This window comes from Thamnophis elegans, chromosome Z (assembly GCF_009769535.1).
Source record: "Thamnophis elegans isolate rThaEle1 chromosome Z, rThaEle1.pri, whole genome shotgun sequence".
NCBI lineage: Eukaryota > Metazoa > Chordata > Lepidosauria > Squamata > Colubridae > Thamnophis > Thamnophis elegans.
The window spans coordinates 12,311,631-12,329,471 of NC_045558.1; the positions used below are offsets into that span (position 1 = coordinate 12,311,631).

At 36.3% G+C, this 17,841-nt stretch overlaps 1 protein-coding gene across 1 annotated transcript in view; it reads right to left on the reverse strand.

Moving 5' to 3' along the window:
- PTPRN2 (protein tyrosine phosphatase receptor type N2) overlaps window positions 1-17,841 on the reverse strand; it is a 530,861-nt gene that overhangs the window by 50,720 nt on the left and 462,300 nt on the right. The window contains exons 14-15 of the mRNA XM_032234973.1: window positions 17,489-17,562; window positions 3,781-3,858 (exon numbers count right to left, since the gene is read on the reverse strand). Of these exons, the coding sequence (XP_032090864.1) occupies window positions 3,781-3,858; window positions 17,489-17,562 (152 nt within the window). The remainder of the gene's footprint in view (window positions 1-3,780; window positions 3,859-17,488; window positions 17,563-17,841) is intronic.

Here is a 17,841-nt window from a genome sequence, read left to right on the forward strand (position 1 = left end):
GTTCAAATTCAATAAAAGAATAGAGGATAGAAACAAACATTATGTCACATTTTGCTGTTTCCAAGAACAATCCTTTAGGCCAAGAGGGAAACTAAGGCACACAAATTAATCCTGGCTACAAATCAAAGCACCAGGAAAGAGAGATGCAGTACGATAGAAAAGCAGAATTTAATTATTTTCTTTTGCTAGACTAACTAGAATACATACTTCAAGAAAACAAATGAGGGAATAAAAAAGAAAAAACAACAGAACAATTATAGAAGCAACAGATTTGTGAAAGCTGTTAGCCCTCTGAATTAATTTTTAAAATGAACAAAATAGCCTATTTGCACTGTCCCCAAAACAAAATAATGCTTCCTAATGCCATTCTGTACATTCCTGACTTTATTGCATCTCAGGCTCCATACAAAGAAGCCAAATGTATTCACTCACCCTCTGCCTTTGATAACAGTGACTCAACAATAATTAAACAGAAAGGCAAAGGCTTAATTTTTCTTATTTTTTCTCAATGAAATAAAACGCCAGTCAGATCATTATATAAATTCTAATATATAATTAGAAAATACATCATTGACTATGAATTTCTTTCACTGGACATCTGACTTAATGACTCATTTTGCTTGGGGAAAAATGTGAGCAAAGCACTCTTCCTAGGTGCCTTTGACATCTGTACTCGTGGCTCTCTGAAGGAAAGTACTAAGCATGCATATCCATTTCCTTGAGATATTTAATTACTAGGAACCACTTTTGGGGGGGGGGGCGATTCTATGCAAAATGTACTTAAATGTAACTTTAAATAAAAGAAGATACAAAATGTTCTTTTCCATTTTTTTTCCCTAAATTTAAACACCCATCACACCAGTCTTCTCTTCTATTGATAGCTGTCACTCAGCCATCACAGGGGTTGGTCATGGTTGATAAAGCTCAATAAAAATCTGAAGAACCTAGGCTTTTCTTTCCTTACTTTAAAAAGTAATGTATTATATAACTCTAAATTCCTAAATGAATTAGGAACATATAACCTAAAAGCTCTCATAATACAGCCAATCCAAGATGGTACCCTACAGATGTGTTACAAATTGAATTTTCATAATCAGCGATAATTGTGAGGTGGGAATAGGGAACAAGAAGAGTCACAGCAGTTTCATGACACAACCCCTACCTTTTTTGTACACAGACAGTCCTTGACTCACAAGTGGGGGTCCCAAAGAAACAACCAGCAGACTATTACAACCACATGGAATCAATGTAGCACACCAATCAAAGCCCTCCAAAACATCTTAATAGTGTTAAACCGTGTTTCTTCAGTAGCACAAGAAAAAGAAGGAATCATCTATAACTTACAGCCATGATGGTGAACTTACGGCATGTGGAGCCCTTTTTTAGGGCACACAAGGCGCTGCCCTGCTGATTTCGACCTTCATTTTTGCTGTTTTTCACCCTCTAGAGGCTTACCTGAAGCCTCTGGAGGGTGAAAAACAACCCAACGTGCAAACAGGATATTTGGGAACGGACTTCCTCTTTGTGTGCTGGTCTGTTTTTCATCCTCTGGAGTCTTCAGGCTTCCCTAAAACCTCTGGAGGGCAAAAAATGGCCCAACACACAAACCGGAAGTCGGAAAATGGGCCGCTTCCAGCCTACGGAGGGCCTGCAGAGGGAGGGGGGAAGAAGAGGCAATTTTTGCCCTTCCCAGGCTCCTAGAAAGCCGCTGGAGGCTGGAGAGGCTGAAAAATGGGTGCACTGTGCCATCATGTGCCAAAAGCGGCGGGGGGGGGGGGAGGTGTCACGTGCGCATGTGCAGGGGGTTGCATGCACAGGTGTGGTGGAGGGCACGTAGAATTATGGGTGTGGGCATGCCCCGACGCGCTCTCCCCGCTTTTGGCATACGATGATAAAAAGGTTAGCCATCACTGACATACAGTGTAAGCATTATAAGACAGACAGGCAAAAGACTATGCATCTGTGCATCTATGAACACCAACTAGCAGTAAAAAAAAATGATGAAAACTCCTTGATTTCACAATGTGCAGATAGAGTTAACCAAAGTTTCAACTGGAACACTGTGAACATTCCAAACCTAGCTAAATTTTAAAAATGTTAGATAATTCCTTAAACTAAGCCCTCAGACAAATCAGTCATCAATAGACTCATAAAGATAAAGCACATTTACATATGATTCAAAAGATACAATAAAAAAGCTAAAAAGGAAAAATAAATCAGAATACCTCCTTGCCAGAAATCAATACCCAGATAAACTGGGATTAACATCAGGAGCAACAGCAAACAAATAATCAAGCAACAAACCCTAATCAAGGAACTACTAACTCAGACAAATCATCAAGCAGTGAACAACAGCCTAATCAAGGAACTACCAAGAAGAAAACAATATCCCCACCAATACCAACAGGGCACAACAGCAAAACTCACTCCTTTCTAGCATTGACGATGTTACCCAGTTAAGTAATCAAATGGCTGAAAGAAAACAAGAAGTTCAGAAAGTACCAAGGATTCCACAGTGAGACATCATATGACCACATCACTTCATAACCACAATCTCCATACTTCTCGTTGCTCTTGTTAATTGAGAATCATAGGTCATTAAATGAATATTCCTCCCCAATTCAAGCCATTCTGAGATTGGTTGCTCCCAGTCTGAGCCTCAGTAAGGTAAGGGACTTTGCTGGTTAACAAAACAGCCACAAAGCAGTGCAACTCTGGGAAAGCTTGTCAGGCATTGGGAATCAGCAGCTGCCCCACCCCATTCCAGCTATAGACACGGATGCCATCTTGTACTCTCCTGCTCCAGCTGACTTTTGCTCTCTTCTTGCTCTGGCTGCTAACAAGACATGCCTGGCCTGCTGGGTCAGGTTGGAGCTGGGCTTTGTCCTGATGCAGTGGGGGAAAGCCAAAAAGCAACTGTAGAATTGAAGTGCACTGGAACTCCCTTTCCTTTTGCTGCTTTCGGTTTTTCTTTTTTTTCTTTTTAGGAATACAAAGCCATGTTCTGGCCAAGTGTTTTTGCAAAAGGACTGCTATTTTTTTTTGCAGTGCAAAGCCAGCCATATGTTGGTCATGCCTCAGCCGCAGTGGGAGCAAGATGATGATGAAGGTCAATTGGGGCCACTTAACACTGCACTTAACAATATTGTGGAATTCATTTATTTATGGCAACCAGAAATTGGTAACTGTTGTAAGTTGATGTGGTCAAGTGATTTTGCCTGTAATGACTTTGATTTCTATTGCTAGAGTTGCCGGTCCTAATTACAAGGGGGAAAAAAACTAAGTGTATATGCTGCCAGCTTTTCAGAATGACATGGGGAACATATACATTCAATAAATAAATAAAACTTTGAGCAAAGCTTTTCATCATGCATCTGGTTGTGTCCATTCTTCTGACTTTGTTCCATCACTTCTGCTAGGTTCAGATATCTCAAATGGCAGTTTAAATATTTTCTATTTACTTTATACATCTGTGGCTAACTTTGCTTCAAAAAAATTCATATTATTAATTCTAATAAATGAATCATATACGGTATTTAGAAAAAACTCATTTGTGACCTGGGAGGGCATATTTTGATCTGATAATTTCCTTCCTCCACATCAATTCAGAATACTCTGAAGTAAGTCTATGTAAATAAACACATAATCACACATATACGCTAGCAAGCTTATGTTGATATTCTATTTGAAATTCACATTATTGTCAATATTTAACATGGTTTAAATACAAAGTTTTGCAAATGGAATTTGCAAAAAAATATCAATTAATGGTAAATTTACCTGCCAGAAGTCTGTGACAGTAGAAGGCAATGCACCCTGAGCAGCTATATATGCAGGGTTTCTAGGATCATGGTCCATCTGTGAAAAAAGGAGACGGGGTAGGGAGAACCTAATTAAAAGGGTTCAACAAGAGAGAATGAATGCTGACATTCTGGATTATATTTGTGAACTAAATTAACTAGGAAAAGTGCTTCTCCTATTACTTGAAATACACAGCATTTCTTCCTGTATTAAAGGAACACTTTCCCTAAACAAATTAGTGATACTAGTCTAATATTAAGATACCCAACAATTAATGGAATTTGCAGTATTTGATTATTTAAGAACACTTGCTGACAAAGTGCATTTATTCAAAGGTTTGTTAGTCTCATAGCAACATAGATGCTGCTTCAAACATTTTTAAGTATTGAACATTAGGAATGCAGGGCACATTTAAGTATTTCTTTTATTTCCATCATAGTACTCAAGGGCATAAGAATATAAAAACAAAGCAGAATTGAAAGAAAAAACCTCAATCCTAGCTTTTCTGCTTAGTTCATCTGATTAAAATACAGGCTTCTAACCTTCAATAGAGAAAGTTCTGTATAAAGAGATTAATTATTACATCTGCTTCAAAGAGTGGCTGAGCAGAAAAAAATGGAATTTTCTCAAACAAAGCCATGAAGAGTAAAATAGGATTTTATGTGGTTACAATGAATGTTTTCAAACTGATGGATGTGTTTCGGGTCCTAAATCTCTAGCCCCATTATCCTAATAAGGGCAAAATCATTGGATGGGAATTAAACTACAATAAAAACAACAAAAAACCATTGATAGTAACTCTTAAAAAAATTAAATATACACATCCAGGAATATGGCTAATATTCTGTTTGTAGTTACAAGAACACTAGATCTCATTGAACAACTGCATTTATTATATCCTCAAATACAACAAAATTTAATACTAAAAATAGATGAAAACATTTAATAAACCAATAGAATATTTGCAAAATACAAATTAAAGCAGTCAACTAAGTAATTTATAAGATCCAAGCTCCAAATCTCAAAAACAAAACAAAACATTTAAAATACTGTTCTAGAAAGTTGCTGGTGTTCTTAGCAGCAGAAGTACTAAGAGAAAAACAAATAAAATTGAATCCTTTCCTTGACCCTTATAATAATAATAATAATAATAATAATAATAATAATAATAATAATAATAATATTGTAACAATACACCAGACATCACACTGGTTAAGAAAAATAAGGTCACAATCATAGACATCGCAATACCAGATGATAGCAGGGTCGCCGAGAAGGAACATGAAAAAAAATCGCAAAATACCAGGACTTAAAAATCGAAATTCAACGACTATGGCACAAACCAGCAGTGGTAATTCCAGTGGTAATTGGCACACTGGGTGCTATTCCAAAAGCACTGGAATTACATTTAAAACAGTTAAAAATTGACAAAATTACCATCAGTCAAATGCAAAAAGCCGCACTGCTTGGATCTGAATGCATATTACAAAAATACGTTACGACGTCCTAGGCCCCTGGGTGGGGCCCGACTAGTAACCAATGCCAAATCCGGCAAAACAACTGGCCACTGTGATACAATTGTATAATAATAATAATAATAATAACAACAACAACAACAATAATGGAGAAACAATGGAGAACTGAGTTGGCAGTAGGGAATGAGATCTACGGAATAGTTAATATCAAGCGAGGAATTTTCCAGGGTGATTCACTTTCACCTCTTCTCTTCATCATCGCAATGATCCCACTATCAGTAATCTTAAAAAAAAAGAAATTAGGCTACCAAACAGCCAAAGAAGCTGAAAAAATTTCGCATTTACTATATATGGATGATTTGAAACTCTATGGAAAGTCAGAAATAGAAATCCAATCATTGACAAACACAGTCCGAGTATTCAGCACCGATATTTCAATGCAGTTTGGCATGGAAAAATGCACCACTGTATCCATGAAAAGGGGCAAAATCACTGCATGTGAGGGAATTGAAATGCCCAATGGCCAATTAATTAAATGCAACGAAAATGAAGCCTACAAATACTTAGGCATTCTGCAGTTGGATAACATCAAGCAGGGAGAAGTAAAAAACTATTGTCAGGCGAGAGTACACCAACAGTGTTAGGAAAATTTGAAATCTAAATTGAATGGTGGAAATACAATCAAGGCCATAAATACCTGGGCAATACCAGTTATAAGATACACAGTATAGTTAACTGGACACAAGCTGATTTGGACATTTTGGACCAAAAAACCAGGAAACTAATGACAATACACTACAGTTTACATCCACGTGGTGATACTGATAGACTATACCTGCCCTGAAAATCAGGTGGCAGAGGATTATTACAAGTGAAGCAAACAGTTGAAGAAGAAAAACATGCACTGGCTGATTATTTAAAAGAAAGTCAAGAACATCTATTAATCGAAGTAAAGAACAAAAATCTACTGAAGGCCCAACAGACAAAACAAGAATACAGAAAAGATGTGATAAAATCAAGAATGGAGAGTTGGCAGAACAAAGCACTGCATGGCCAATTTCTGGAAAAAATAAAAGATAAAGTGGACAGTGAACAAACTTGGTTATGGTTAACAACAGGTACATTAAAGAAAGAAACAGAGTCACTAATCCTGGCTGCGCAAGAACAAGCTATCCGCACAAATGCCATTAAGGCCAAAATCGAAAAATCCTCTGATGATGCCAAATGTAGACTTTGCAAAGAAGCTGATGAAACTGTTGATCACATACTCAGCTGCTGTAAAAAAAAATTGCGCAGACTGATTATAAATTGCGGCACAATTCAGTAGCACAAATGATCCATTGGAATTTATGCAAAAATTATAATATTAAAACAGCAACAAACTGAAAAAGTCACCGAAAATCAGATGGTCAAGATCTTGTGGGATTTCCGTATACAAACAGACAAAATACTGGTGCATAATACACCAGACATCACACTGGTTGAGAGAAATAAGGTTACAACCATAGACATCGCAATACCAGGTGATAGCAGGGTTGATGAGAAGGAAGATGAAAAAATCGCGAAATACCAGGACTTAAAAATCAAAATTCAACAATTATGGCACAAACCAGCAGTGGTAATTCCAGTGGTAATTGGCATACTGGGTGCTATTCCAAAAGCACTGGAATTACATTTAAAACTGTTAAAAATTGACAAAATCACCATCAGTCAAATGCAAAAAGCCGCACTGCTTGGATCTGAACGCATATTACAAAAATACGTTACGACGTCCTAGGCCCCTGGGTGGGGCCCGACTAGTAACCAATGCCAAATCCAGCGAAACAACTTGCCGCTGTGATACAATTGTATCATCATCATCATCATCATCATCATCATCATCATCATCATCATCCCCTCCGAGCAGCTTTACCTTGTCATGGTGGAGGGGCTTGCACGCTCTTATTATCCTAAGGGTTATGCTGAACAGGTACAACCATATCAGACAGGTCTTAGGTGAAGGGCCAGACAAAATTTGCTCCACAACCCATACAAATATGAATACGAAAAAAATAAAATTTATGCCGGCTGAACCGTCGCCCGGATTAACAAGGGTTCCGTTGGATGCTATGGCTCCTGGGCATTCTGCGCAAAATGAGCTGCAGGGCTCAGCTTCCTCTACTAGGCAACCAGGGCATGGAGCTGACAAGCTACTGGAAGAAAAAACGAAAAATATGGACTAGGGAAGAAAACATCTCTATTATGAAAGCTTACTATCAGTCTGAGCCAGCAAAAGGTGGATTTCAAAAATGAATGTATCAGATTTGGAAGATGAACCACACAGACTGTGATATCAGTGAACAAAGGCTAATGGACCAACGACGTGTAATTCTAAGCCACAAATTTTTCACCACAGCAGAATTAAGAGGCATCGAAGAGAAAGCAACTAATGGTCTGAGTATACTAACAAAGAAGAGTAACATCAAGAATGATCTGCAAACTCAAAAGCAAACTGAGGAAGAAAGGGAGGAAGAGGATGCTGAAATGGATGAAGATAAAGAACAAGGAAACACTGAAGAACAAACGCCAACATATATTGCTCAATTAGCTGAGAAAATAAAGCATCAAATGGAAGATGCCCAAAGAACACGTTTGCCAAAGCTGAACCAAGTGAACTGAAAAGAATTGAGAAAGGTACTAAAAAAGGTCAATGAGGCTGTGCAAACCATTCAAACCACTACATTAGCTGAAACAAACCAGCTGATGTATGCAGCAGCCTTCATAACCACCAAAGAATTGGGTTTGAAAATACAAAAGAACCAAAGAGGCAAGAAGAGGAAGCCTAAATGGAAAATTCGGTTGGAATTGAAGATCAAAAAATGTCGTGGAGACTTGAGCAACTTGAAGAACGTAAGGCAAGGTCAGCTAAAGAACATGCAGGTCCAAAGCAGCCTGGAAGCAAGATACAATTTGGAGGATAAAGAGATTGCGATAGTAATTGAAGAGCTGAAGCAGAGAGTTGTTGCCATTGCTGAAAAGATTAAAATATTCACTTCACTTTTCTTAACTGTCTTTGCACCATTTCTTTTGTTATTTTCACATCTTCCATTTTATGCACTTTAATAGAATCCTCAATCTGTTTGATTCATTTTGCATTTGTGTTGTGCTTCTTGCTGTTTTCCCACAAATTCTTCCAGAACTATGGATACAAACTTGCAAAGAAAGGACTGAAAATTTCGCACTTGGTGTACATGGATGATTTGAAGCTGTTTGGTAAAACAAAAGCTGAACTGAATTTATTAATTGAAAGCACAAAAGAATTTAGCCAAGATACTGGTATGCAGTTTGGAATTGACAAATGTGCAACAATGGCAACCAAATCAGGCAAAGTCATAGAAGATGATGGAATGGAACTTCAGAATGAATAGCAATAGCAATAGCAGTTAGACTTATATACCACTTCATAGGGCTTTCAGCCCTCTCTAAGCAGTTTACAGAGTCAGCATATTGCCCCCAACAACAATCCGGGTCCTCATTTTACCCACCTCGGAAGAATGGAAGGCTGAGTCAACCCTGATCCGGTGAGATTTGAACAGCCGAACTGCTGAACTGCAGTCAGCTGAAGTAGCCTGCAGTGCTGCATTTAACCACTGTGCCACCTCGACTGCCTGCCATATCACGAAGAAATGATAAAGGCAGTAAAACCAGAAGAAGGCTACAAGTACTTGGGGATTTTAGAGGCCTCTGACTTAATGCATAATAAAGTCAAGGAATTAACTTCAGCCAAGTACATCCGACAAATTCACAAGATATTAAAGTCCAAATTGAATGGAGGAAACATCATAAAAGCCATAAATACCTGGGCTATACCTGTGATTCGATACTCTGCAGAAATAATTGACTGGACCCAGATGGAGTTGGACAATTTGGACAGAAAAACAAGGAAGCTTATGACAATGAATCATGCTTTGCACCCTAAAAGTGATGTTGACCGATTATATCTAACAAGAGCAGAGGGTGGTCGAGGACTCCTACAAGTAAAACAGACTGGAAGAAGAAAAACACAGCTTGAATGATTACATCCAGAAAAGTGAAGAACCAATGATTAAGGAAGTAAATAAAGGAGGCCTTTTAAAGACAACTAAGTCAAAAGCTGAATATAAGAAAGAAGTAATTGAGAAGCGAGCTGAAAATTGGAAAAACAAAGCTATGCATAGCCAATACTTGAAAAGTATTGAAGGCAAAGCTGACCAAAAGCTAACTTGGAACTGGTTAAGATCAGGAGCACTGAAAAAAGAAACAGAAGGCTTTATTTTGGCAGCTCAAGAACAAGCCTTAGCCACAAACTACATGAAGGCAAAAATTCAACATGTTACCACCAACGGCAAATGTCGCCTCTGTAATGAGAAAGATGAGACAGTCGATCACTTGATCAATGGATGCAGCAAAATTTCACAAACTGACTACCTACAACACCATGACCGCGCTGCTAAGATCATTCACTGGAAATTGTGCCAAAGGTTTGGATTTGAGTACACAGCAAAAACCACAGGGAACATCAGGTTCAGAAGGTTGTAGAGAATGAGAAAATCAAGATCTTGTGGGACTTCAGAATTCAGACTGGCACTTGGCCCACAATACACCTGACATAACAATAGTTGATAAGAAAAAAGTATGGTTCATTGACATTGCAATACCTGGAGATGCACGAATTGAAGACAATCAGCAAGAAAAAATCACAAAGCACCGGGACTTGCAAATTGAAGTTGAGCGACTGTGGAAAAAGAAATTGTATGTTTTCCCGATTGTAATTGGAGCCCTTGGAGCAATACCCAAAGAGCTACCTTGCTATTTGGAAATTTTAAATTTATCAGACTTGAACATTCTGACTCTACAAAAAGCCACCCTACTTGGAACAGCTTATATCCTCCGACGTTACCTTAACAGTTCCTAGGTCCTTGGTTAGGACTCAAGCTGTTGAGCTATCAACCAGCCCCAAAGGCTGTGAATCTCACCAAAGATTAACCACACATAACAACAACAACAACAACAACAACAATTCTAGGACATTCTATCATGGCCTTATTACTACTGTTTTTAATCTGTGTATTCAGTTACAATTTCCTAATTTAGAAAATATTTTCAGAAACTACTTGTAAAAGCAGGTGGCATGCGGATCCATATCTGAGAGCACGCGAGGTGTTGCCCTATTTCAGCTTCAGCGCACATGCTGGCCAGCTGATTTTCAGCCTTCTGAAGGGCTGGGGGAAGCTGTTTTTGCTAGGCTTCAGGAAAGCCTTCAGAGCCTGTGGATGGCAAAAAATGGGCTCAACAGACCTACTGGAACTTTGGAAACAAACTTTGGGTAGGCTCGTTGGGCCATTTTTCACCCTCCCCAGGCTTCAGGAAAGCTCGGGGATTGAGTGTGCATGCAAAGGGTGAGGGCATTGCATTATAGATGTGGGCACACACATGCATGCTATCAAGTGCGTACATGCCCTTTTGGCACCCGAGCAAAAAAAAAGGTTTGCCATCACTGCCATAGACTAATATTGTATTGCCTAACTGCATTATTGTGCTGCCTACCTCCAATAAAAACACACCCTTAACATGAAGGCATTGCACAAGTTGAAGAGGTTTTAACCCTTATCCTCTCCTTCTGATAACCCCTCCCTACCACAATACACAAGTTATTAAAAATGGAAAATGGTTTCTTTATGCTAGTATGTGAGTTTGAAGTCTCCTGTCATGGTTAAAATAATATATAGTTATGTTATTGCTTATTTTAACATTTAACATTGGGAACTAAATGATTTTAAAATTTTAGTTAAGATCCTTATAGTTTAACAGTCCTTGACTTATGACCACAATTGAGAACAAATCTTCTTGCCATATTTGTTAAGTGAATCACCACAATTGTTATATTAATAATTCAGTTTGTTAAGTGAATCTGGTGTCCCCATTGATTCTGCTTGTCAGAAGGTTGCAAAAGAGGATCATATGACCCCAGGACACTGCATCTGTCATAAATATGAACCAGTTGTCAAGCATCCGTATGTAAATCACATGATGGGGATGAACTTTTGTAAGTCGAGGACTATCTGTATTAAATTATTTCAGATGGTATGACTCAGGGGTGAAATCCAGCAGGTTCTGACAGGTTCTGGAGAACCGATAAAATTTTGAGTAGTTCGGAAAATTGGCAAATGTCACCTCTGGCTGGACCTAGAGTAGGGTGGGAATGGAGATTTTGCAGTATCTTCCCTGCCATGTCCACCAAACTGCACCACACCCACCAAGCCACGCCCACAGAACCGGTAGTAAAAAAACCTGAATGTCATCATGTAACGTGATGTAACGTTTATGTGTGCAACACTAGCAAAAAGTGAACTTGGCCCATTTAGCAAAGTGATGTTTGGCAAATTTAGCAAAACTGTTCTGGTTGGACTAATCACTGTTAAAATTCATACTCTTATTTTGATACTGACTGCTGTAAACCCTGCTAGCCCATTAAAAAAAATCTGTATGGGCATTTCTAGATTAATGTCAGCACTTCCAAGAAAACATGACCAGATACATTAATTCTACTTATTATAAGTCTACATTAGCAGAACTTTGCAAGTCGGAAGCTACAAATTTTCTCACAAATTTTAACTAGGACAGATCATTCCAAGTTTCTTTTTCTGACCATTATGCAACTGCAGGCTCCTCCCTCTTGTGTCTGATCATTTCCTAGGCAGCATATCTTCCATTTCCACATCCCTCAGGATCATTTCCACATACCATTATACCTAGTATTTATACTTGCAACAAAATAATAGAAAACCAGTCTGATAAAGAAGGCTAAGAAAAAAAATCTGTTAACGAGGATCATAACTAAGAGATATCAGGCCAAATTAATTATATAAAATTGGGAAAGATTTCAAAGCATTTATGATAAGTATCTGCAACAAATAGGAAGAAGCAGAAACAAAATGAAAGAATGAGCAGATTTTATGAAATATGTTGATACATTTTTTGTAATCTGCTTCTTAATATTGACCCAAGAATTTGAAAAGTATAAATGGTGTCATATTTTCTGTGCTGATGGTTCCATATTGACATGAAGAGTATATGAGCCATGCTGAACCAGACCCAATACCTAGTGAAGTCAACTAATTATCCCTACAAGGCCAATCAGAAGGCTCGAAGAATAGAACATAAGCCTATTAGCATTTTTGCTCATATTTTTCAGCAACAAGTACTGAGAATAATAAATAGTTTTATCAATTATTCTTATCATTCAATTGCAGAAAGACAAGTACAGGTAGTACTCAACCTATGACCACAATTGAACACAAAATTTATGTTATGAGACATTTGTTAAGTAATTTTGTCCCACTTTATGACCTTTCTTCTCACAGTTGCTAAGCAAATCACTGCAATTGTTAAGTCAGTCACACAATTATTAAGTGAATCTGAATTCCACATTGACTTTACTTGTCAGAAGGTTGCAGAAGAGGATTACATGACACCAGAACCATCATAAAGGCGAACAAGTTGCCAAGCAACTGAATTTTGATTATGTGACCACGGGGATACTGCAATGGTCGTGTAAAAAATGGTTATAAGTCACTTGTTTCAATGCCATTGTAACTTTGAACGGTCATTAAATAAACTGATGTTAAGTTAAGGACTACTTCTATAGACTTTGTCTTTCCATTTGGTATGATTTGGTATGAAGCTGTCATATATATTTCATTGTAAATATCTGAATAGAGTGCAAGTGCAAGTGCAATGCTCAAAATAGGTAAAATAATGCAGAATAACATAATTATTTAATTAATCATGAAGGCAATCTACATCTGTAATCCTGGCCTCTTGGATAAACAGGCAGGATAAAAAAGTTGGATAAATCCAAAGCATCTTATAATCAATTGTAGCATTCATATGTATAAATCATTCTCAATTGAAGAAGGGGGAAAAAATAGAAAAGAGCATCAACAGCATTGATAGACATCATTATAAAGATCAAAGATGGGATGCTCAAAGCAATATAAAATAAAAGTTGTCTGAATTCAGAATAGTTGCAGTAGAAAAATACTGATTATTATTTTTTTTGCTTCACAAAATTTTCATTATTGTGGCATGAAAAATGACAACGTGAGCTAATCTGTCTACATTTTTTTACACTATAACTATTATCAAAGATCATTTGAAACAAAACATGAGGAAGTTTTAAATTATAGCTATTTCTGCCATACAGCATGTTATGTTTAGGGATCAGACTGAGGCATCTAGAAAGCCAAGATGTTTTAATGCCAAGTTATATTAGTTCTATTTCAAACTAACCTAAAATAATTTAAAATTAGATCAGTATTTGATATAAATTTATTACAGCAAATTGTATTTTATGTTTTTTGAAATTCTGTTGTTAATTTTTACTGCATGTTTATATTGCCCACAAGTTAATGCTGTAGTGATACAATTCATATTCTTATTTATAAAGATATTATTTTTACCCTTCTGCTTTAACATACACTTCATTAATATTTATGTATACTGAAATAAAATCATTGTTAAAAACAAAAAACTCAGCGTTAAAAGAAAAACAAAAATAGTCAAACAACATACCGTGGATGTTTCATTATTGCTGTTGATGTGATTTTGTAATTGGAATGTGTTATTTACTTCAGGCATTCTAGACTATTATGGTAATTATTAGCTTTAGTCTTTCTACATTGCCCACAGTTTCTAAGATGGGTGGTTGTAATAATTATTTAAATCAATAAATGATATAATTTAATGCAGAACATATATCCTACCTAAAAAAAAAAATCTTTTCTGTAAGATGCAGTTCAAACCATTTTCATACCAATTTAGGATCTTTTTTACTCTCCTCTAGTTGCTATATCGCTCTTAATTTTTTTAAAAAAATTATTTAGTTTTGGACAATTTTAAAGCAAAACATTAGGTGTACATGTGCATGTATGTGTGTAAGATTTCCAATTTATACTAACTTGAAGTACATATATTTATTCCAAGAATTTTCTCTATGTAATTTACATAAAATACATAAAGGCTATTTTTCAAATTAATTGGCCTGAAATATAACTGACAATGGTTATCAATTGGTTCCATCTTCATGTTACTACATATCATACATGGTTTGAGTCCCCTAAAAGTAAAACTAAACCTAAAACATACAGAATATAAAGACAATGTGCCCAAAACTTGCACATCTTCATTTAAAATAAAAGGGAAAAATAATGGAAAATAAGGTTAATTGCATTTCATTAAGGTTCTTTAAAAGAAGATAGTCAGAGGAGAGAAATTAAAAGGGAAAAGTTTTTTTTTAACAATTCAGAATAAAGATAAATTATTTTTCTGTTTTTGAATTATTTCTATTTTTAAATAAGGGGTTAAGTAATGCCCTTAATTCATATATTTTGAAATGTATTCTCTGTATATTATTATAGTATATATTAATTATATTGCCACAATAATCCTCAGTATGTATTCACAATATTAAAACTAAGTATGCTGGTTTGAAAAAAATGTCAAGCTATTCACATTCTCAGTCTGACTATTCCAACAGCAAGAAAATTGAGAGGTAACCTTTATTTTTTTTAAAGTGGCTGTTGTTCTTTCCTTTCCCTCTCCAAAGTCCTAGAAGAAAAAGCAGAACTCTCATTTATTTTCATAACCTCTGATTTATAAACAAAGGTTGCCCATTATTTATTACTGGATGATATCTCTAAAATTTAATGAGTACTAACTACAAATATGATAGATGTAATACTGCACAGTCAGAGTTTCCTTGTGCTGTAATTGCAAGCTTTTTATTCAGCTGCTGGCAGCAAAGTTATTACCACAGTATTTTATTCAGAAAACATGAAACGTTTCCAGCTTAATTTTATGCCAAAGAATTTTTAAGCAGCTTTTTCTATCCAGTTTCACATTAGAATGTTTAAAGAATCAAGCTACGTGATTAGATAGTTTTGCAGTGTTTAAACATGGAAAGTTTCATGTTTTCTGAGAATGTATGTACATGTGTATAAACTAAGAGGGAGTTGGTAAGTGGTTCCGATAGAGACATACGGCCAGGTAGCCAAGTCATTCTCTAGTGTAAAGAAGCCCTTCCCCCCTTCTATTTCCCACATATAACCTTACTTATTTAGACTCAAGCCAAGGTTGAGTGATCCCCAGTTGGAAGCTGGACCACAGACCCTAAAGCTGGAAAATATACAATTATAAGCATACCCATGAAATCTTCTTTTCCAAAGCTTGGATATAATTGCATCAAAAAAATGCAAGTAATAAGAGATTGCTTCTGTGACTCATGCATTTTGAGGCAAAATGAAGCCAAATTTTATTTAGAATTTAGTTTGTTTCATATAATAATGGCTACAAAAAGTGGCTGAGATGCAAGGGAAAAGCTGAAATCATTTCCAGCAATGATGCATAAACTCTACAAAAACTTCACATTTTTATTGTTGAGGCAGTTCACTTCACGCAGGGCTTTTCATGTAATAATTTTTATATCTGAATAAATATACAGCTATTATTCTGCTGATAGAGATTAGATATTGGATAATAAATGTTTATGTGTCCAGAGCAATTGGTAGTACATAGTAACTTTACTTTATCTGATCACAAAAAGGCTAGTTGTATGCTAAGTAGAAATAAAAGCAAACCAAAACCCAGAAAAATCTCATAATTCAAATTATGTTTGCATTATTTCCAAGGAAATAATTGTAATAACTTCTTATAATCACCATGAGCAGGGATGGGTTTCAAAAAAATTTACTATTTATTTTGTGGCTGTGGCCTATTATGTGGGTGTGGCTTGGCGGTCATGTGGCTGGGTGGGCATGGCCAACTTGTAAAATGTAGTGAAGCTCACTTAACAATGCTCCTGCTTAGCAACCAAAAATTTGGGCTCAATTGTAGTCATAAGTCAAGAACTATCTTTGCCTTCCTCTGCATGGCAGCCTTCTCCCAGTAAACTCTTTCTCCTTTCTGGCAATTTCCCCCTCCATTAGAGGCACCAAAATAATCCAGACAATGTAAGGTTTCCTGCTGCAGCATGGGGTTGGACTAGATAAACTCCAAATAGACTTCTAGCCCTAAATTGCATTTGTTTGTTTGTTTATTTGTTTCTCTCTCTCCCTCCCTCCGTCTTCCTTTCTTCCCTCTGTGGGAAGCAACACCCCCCCCCACCTCAATAAAATATTACTGATGAGAAAAGGCTCTGAGAAAAGGAAAAATCAAGCTGCTAACAAAGAAACCTGCCTGAGGCTCACTCCACATTCCTGCCAGATAAAGATAATGAGATAATGAGCCTATAGAAAGTTTGATTCCATTCACACAAGCAGGGAATCATCCAAACACAAAGCCCATATTGCACAAACCCGAAACTTTGTCCAGTCCACCAGATTTTCACTACCTTTTCTGGTATACTGTATCGTACCGGGAGGAACCCACCTCTGACCATGAGTCAGTTTCAACTCAAGGAACAGTACCTTTTTAAAGTTGATCTATGATGTGTTCCTAATAATGTTCTGTTAATTGACAAAAATCAGTTATGGGAAAAATCAAGTTGTCCCAAATTATTGAAGAGAAATGGTTAAGTATGTGCTCCTCATTGAAAGCACTTCATTTATCTAAATTTATACACGGCAACATTGTTAGAAGAATGCACATTTCAACTATGGTGACTCTGGAAAAAAATTGCAACTAAATAACAAATTTATAGCCAAAATCACAGAAAGATAATGAAATTGTATGAAATATGCATGAACTCCAAAATTTAACTTGGACCTTAGATGGCAATGTGAAAACAGCCAAATTCACTTCAAATAAATATGGAGACTATCTGATATAATTTTCAGCTAAGACCAAGTTAATTTCAAATAAGAAGGTGGAAGGGTATTCATGATAGGCACATTAAATCAATTTTGTTTTTTAAAATCTAGAGTTCAACAATAAAGCATATTTGCCCTTTCTGAAAGGGACTTGCCAAAGTACATAAACAGATTTAAGAATTTTGTATAGCTGTAGCTTTTAGGACTAAATTTAGCAACAGAAACATTTTCTTTAGTAAATATATAATTATTTCAAGATACATTTAGATACCAGAGACAACAACCATGATTTTCATCAAAACAAAATTTATACTTTTATTATATTTAATTAACTGTATCATAATTAACCTTATCTCACTGTTCATAAGAAGTTTCTTTTATACTTACAATTGGACTTGCGTTGATGTAGTCTGAATTGTCATGACTATTTTCAGCTTTCAAACATATCCTGCAATGATCATCTTGCCCCCACCCCCAAAAAACATAGTTATTTATGCCTTGTTTATATGAATAGAATAAAATAAAATATGCATGTTAAAATAGCTATTTCAAAGATTGAACTCAAATAGAAAAATATTTTTAGCTTGAAGGGAGAAATAGTGTATGCTTGAGCTGCAGCACACTTGCTTTTAAACATAGTCCTCTGTGATTATTTTAGATAAAACCCGAAACAAAACATTCCTGTTGCTGTTAAAACAAAAACAGAAATAAAAACACCATATTGGAGTATGATATCAACC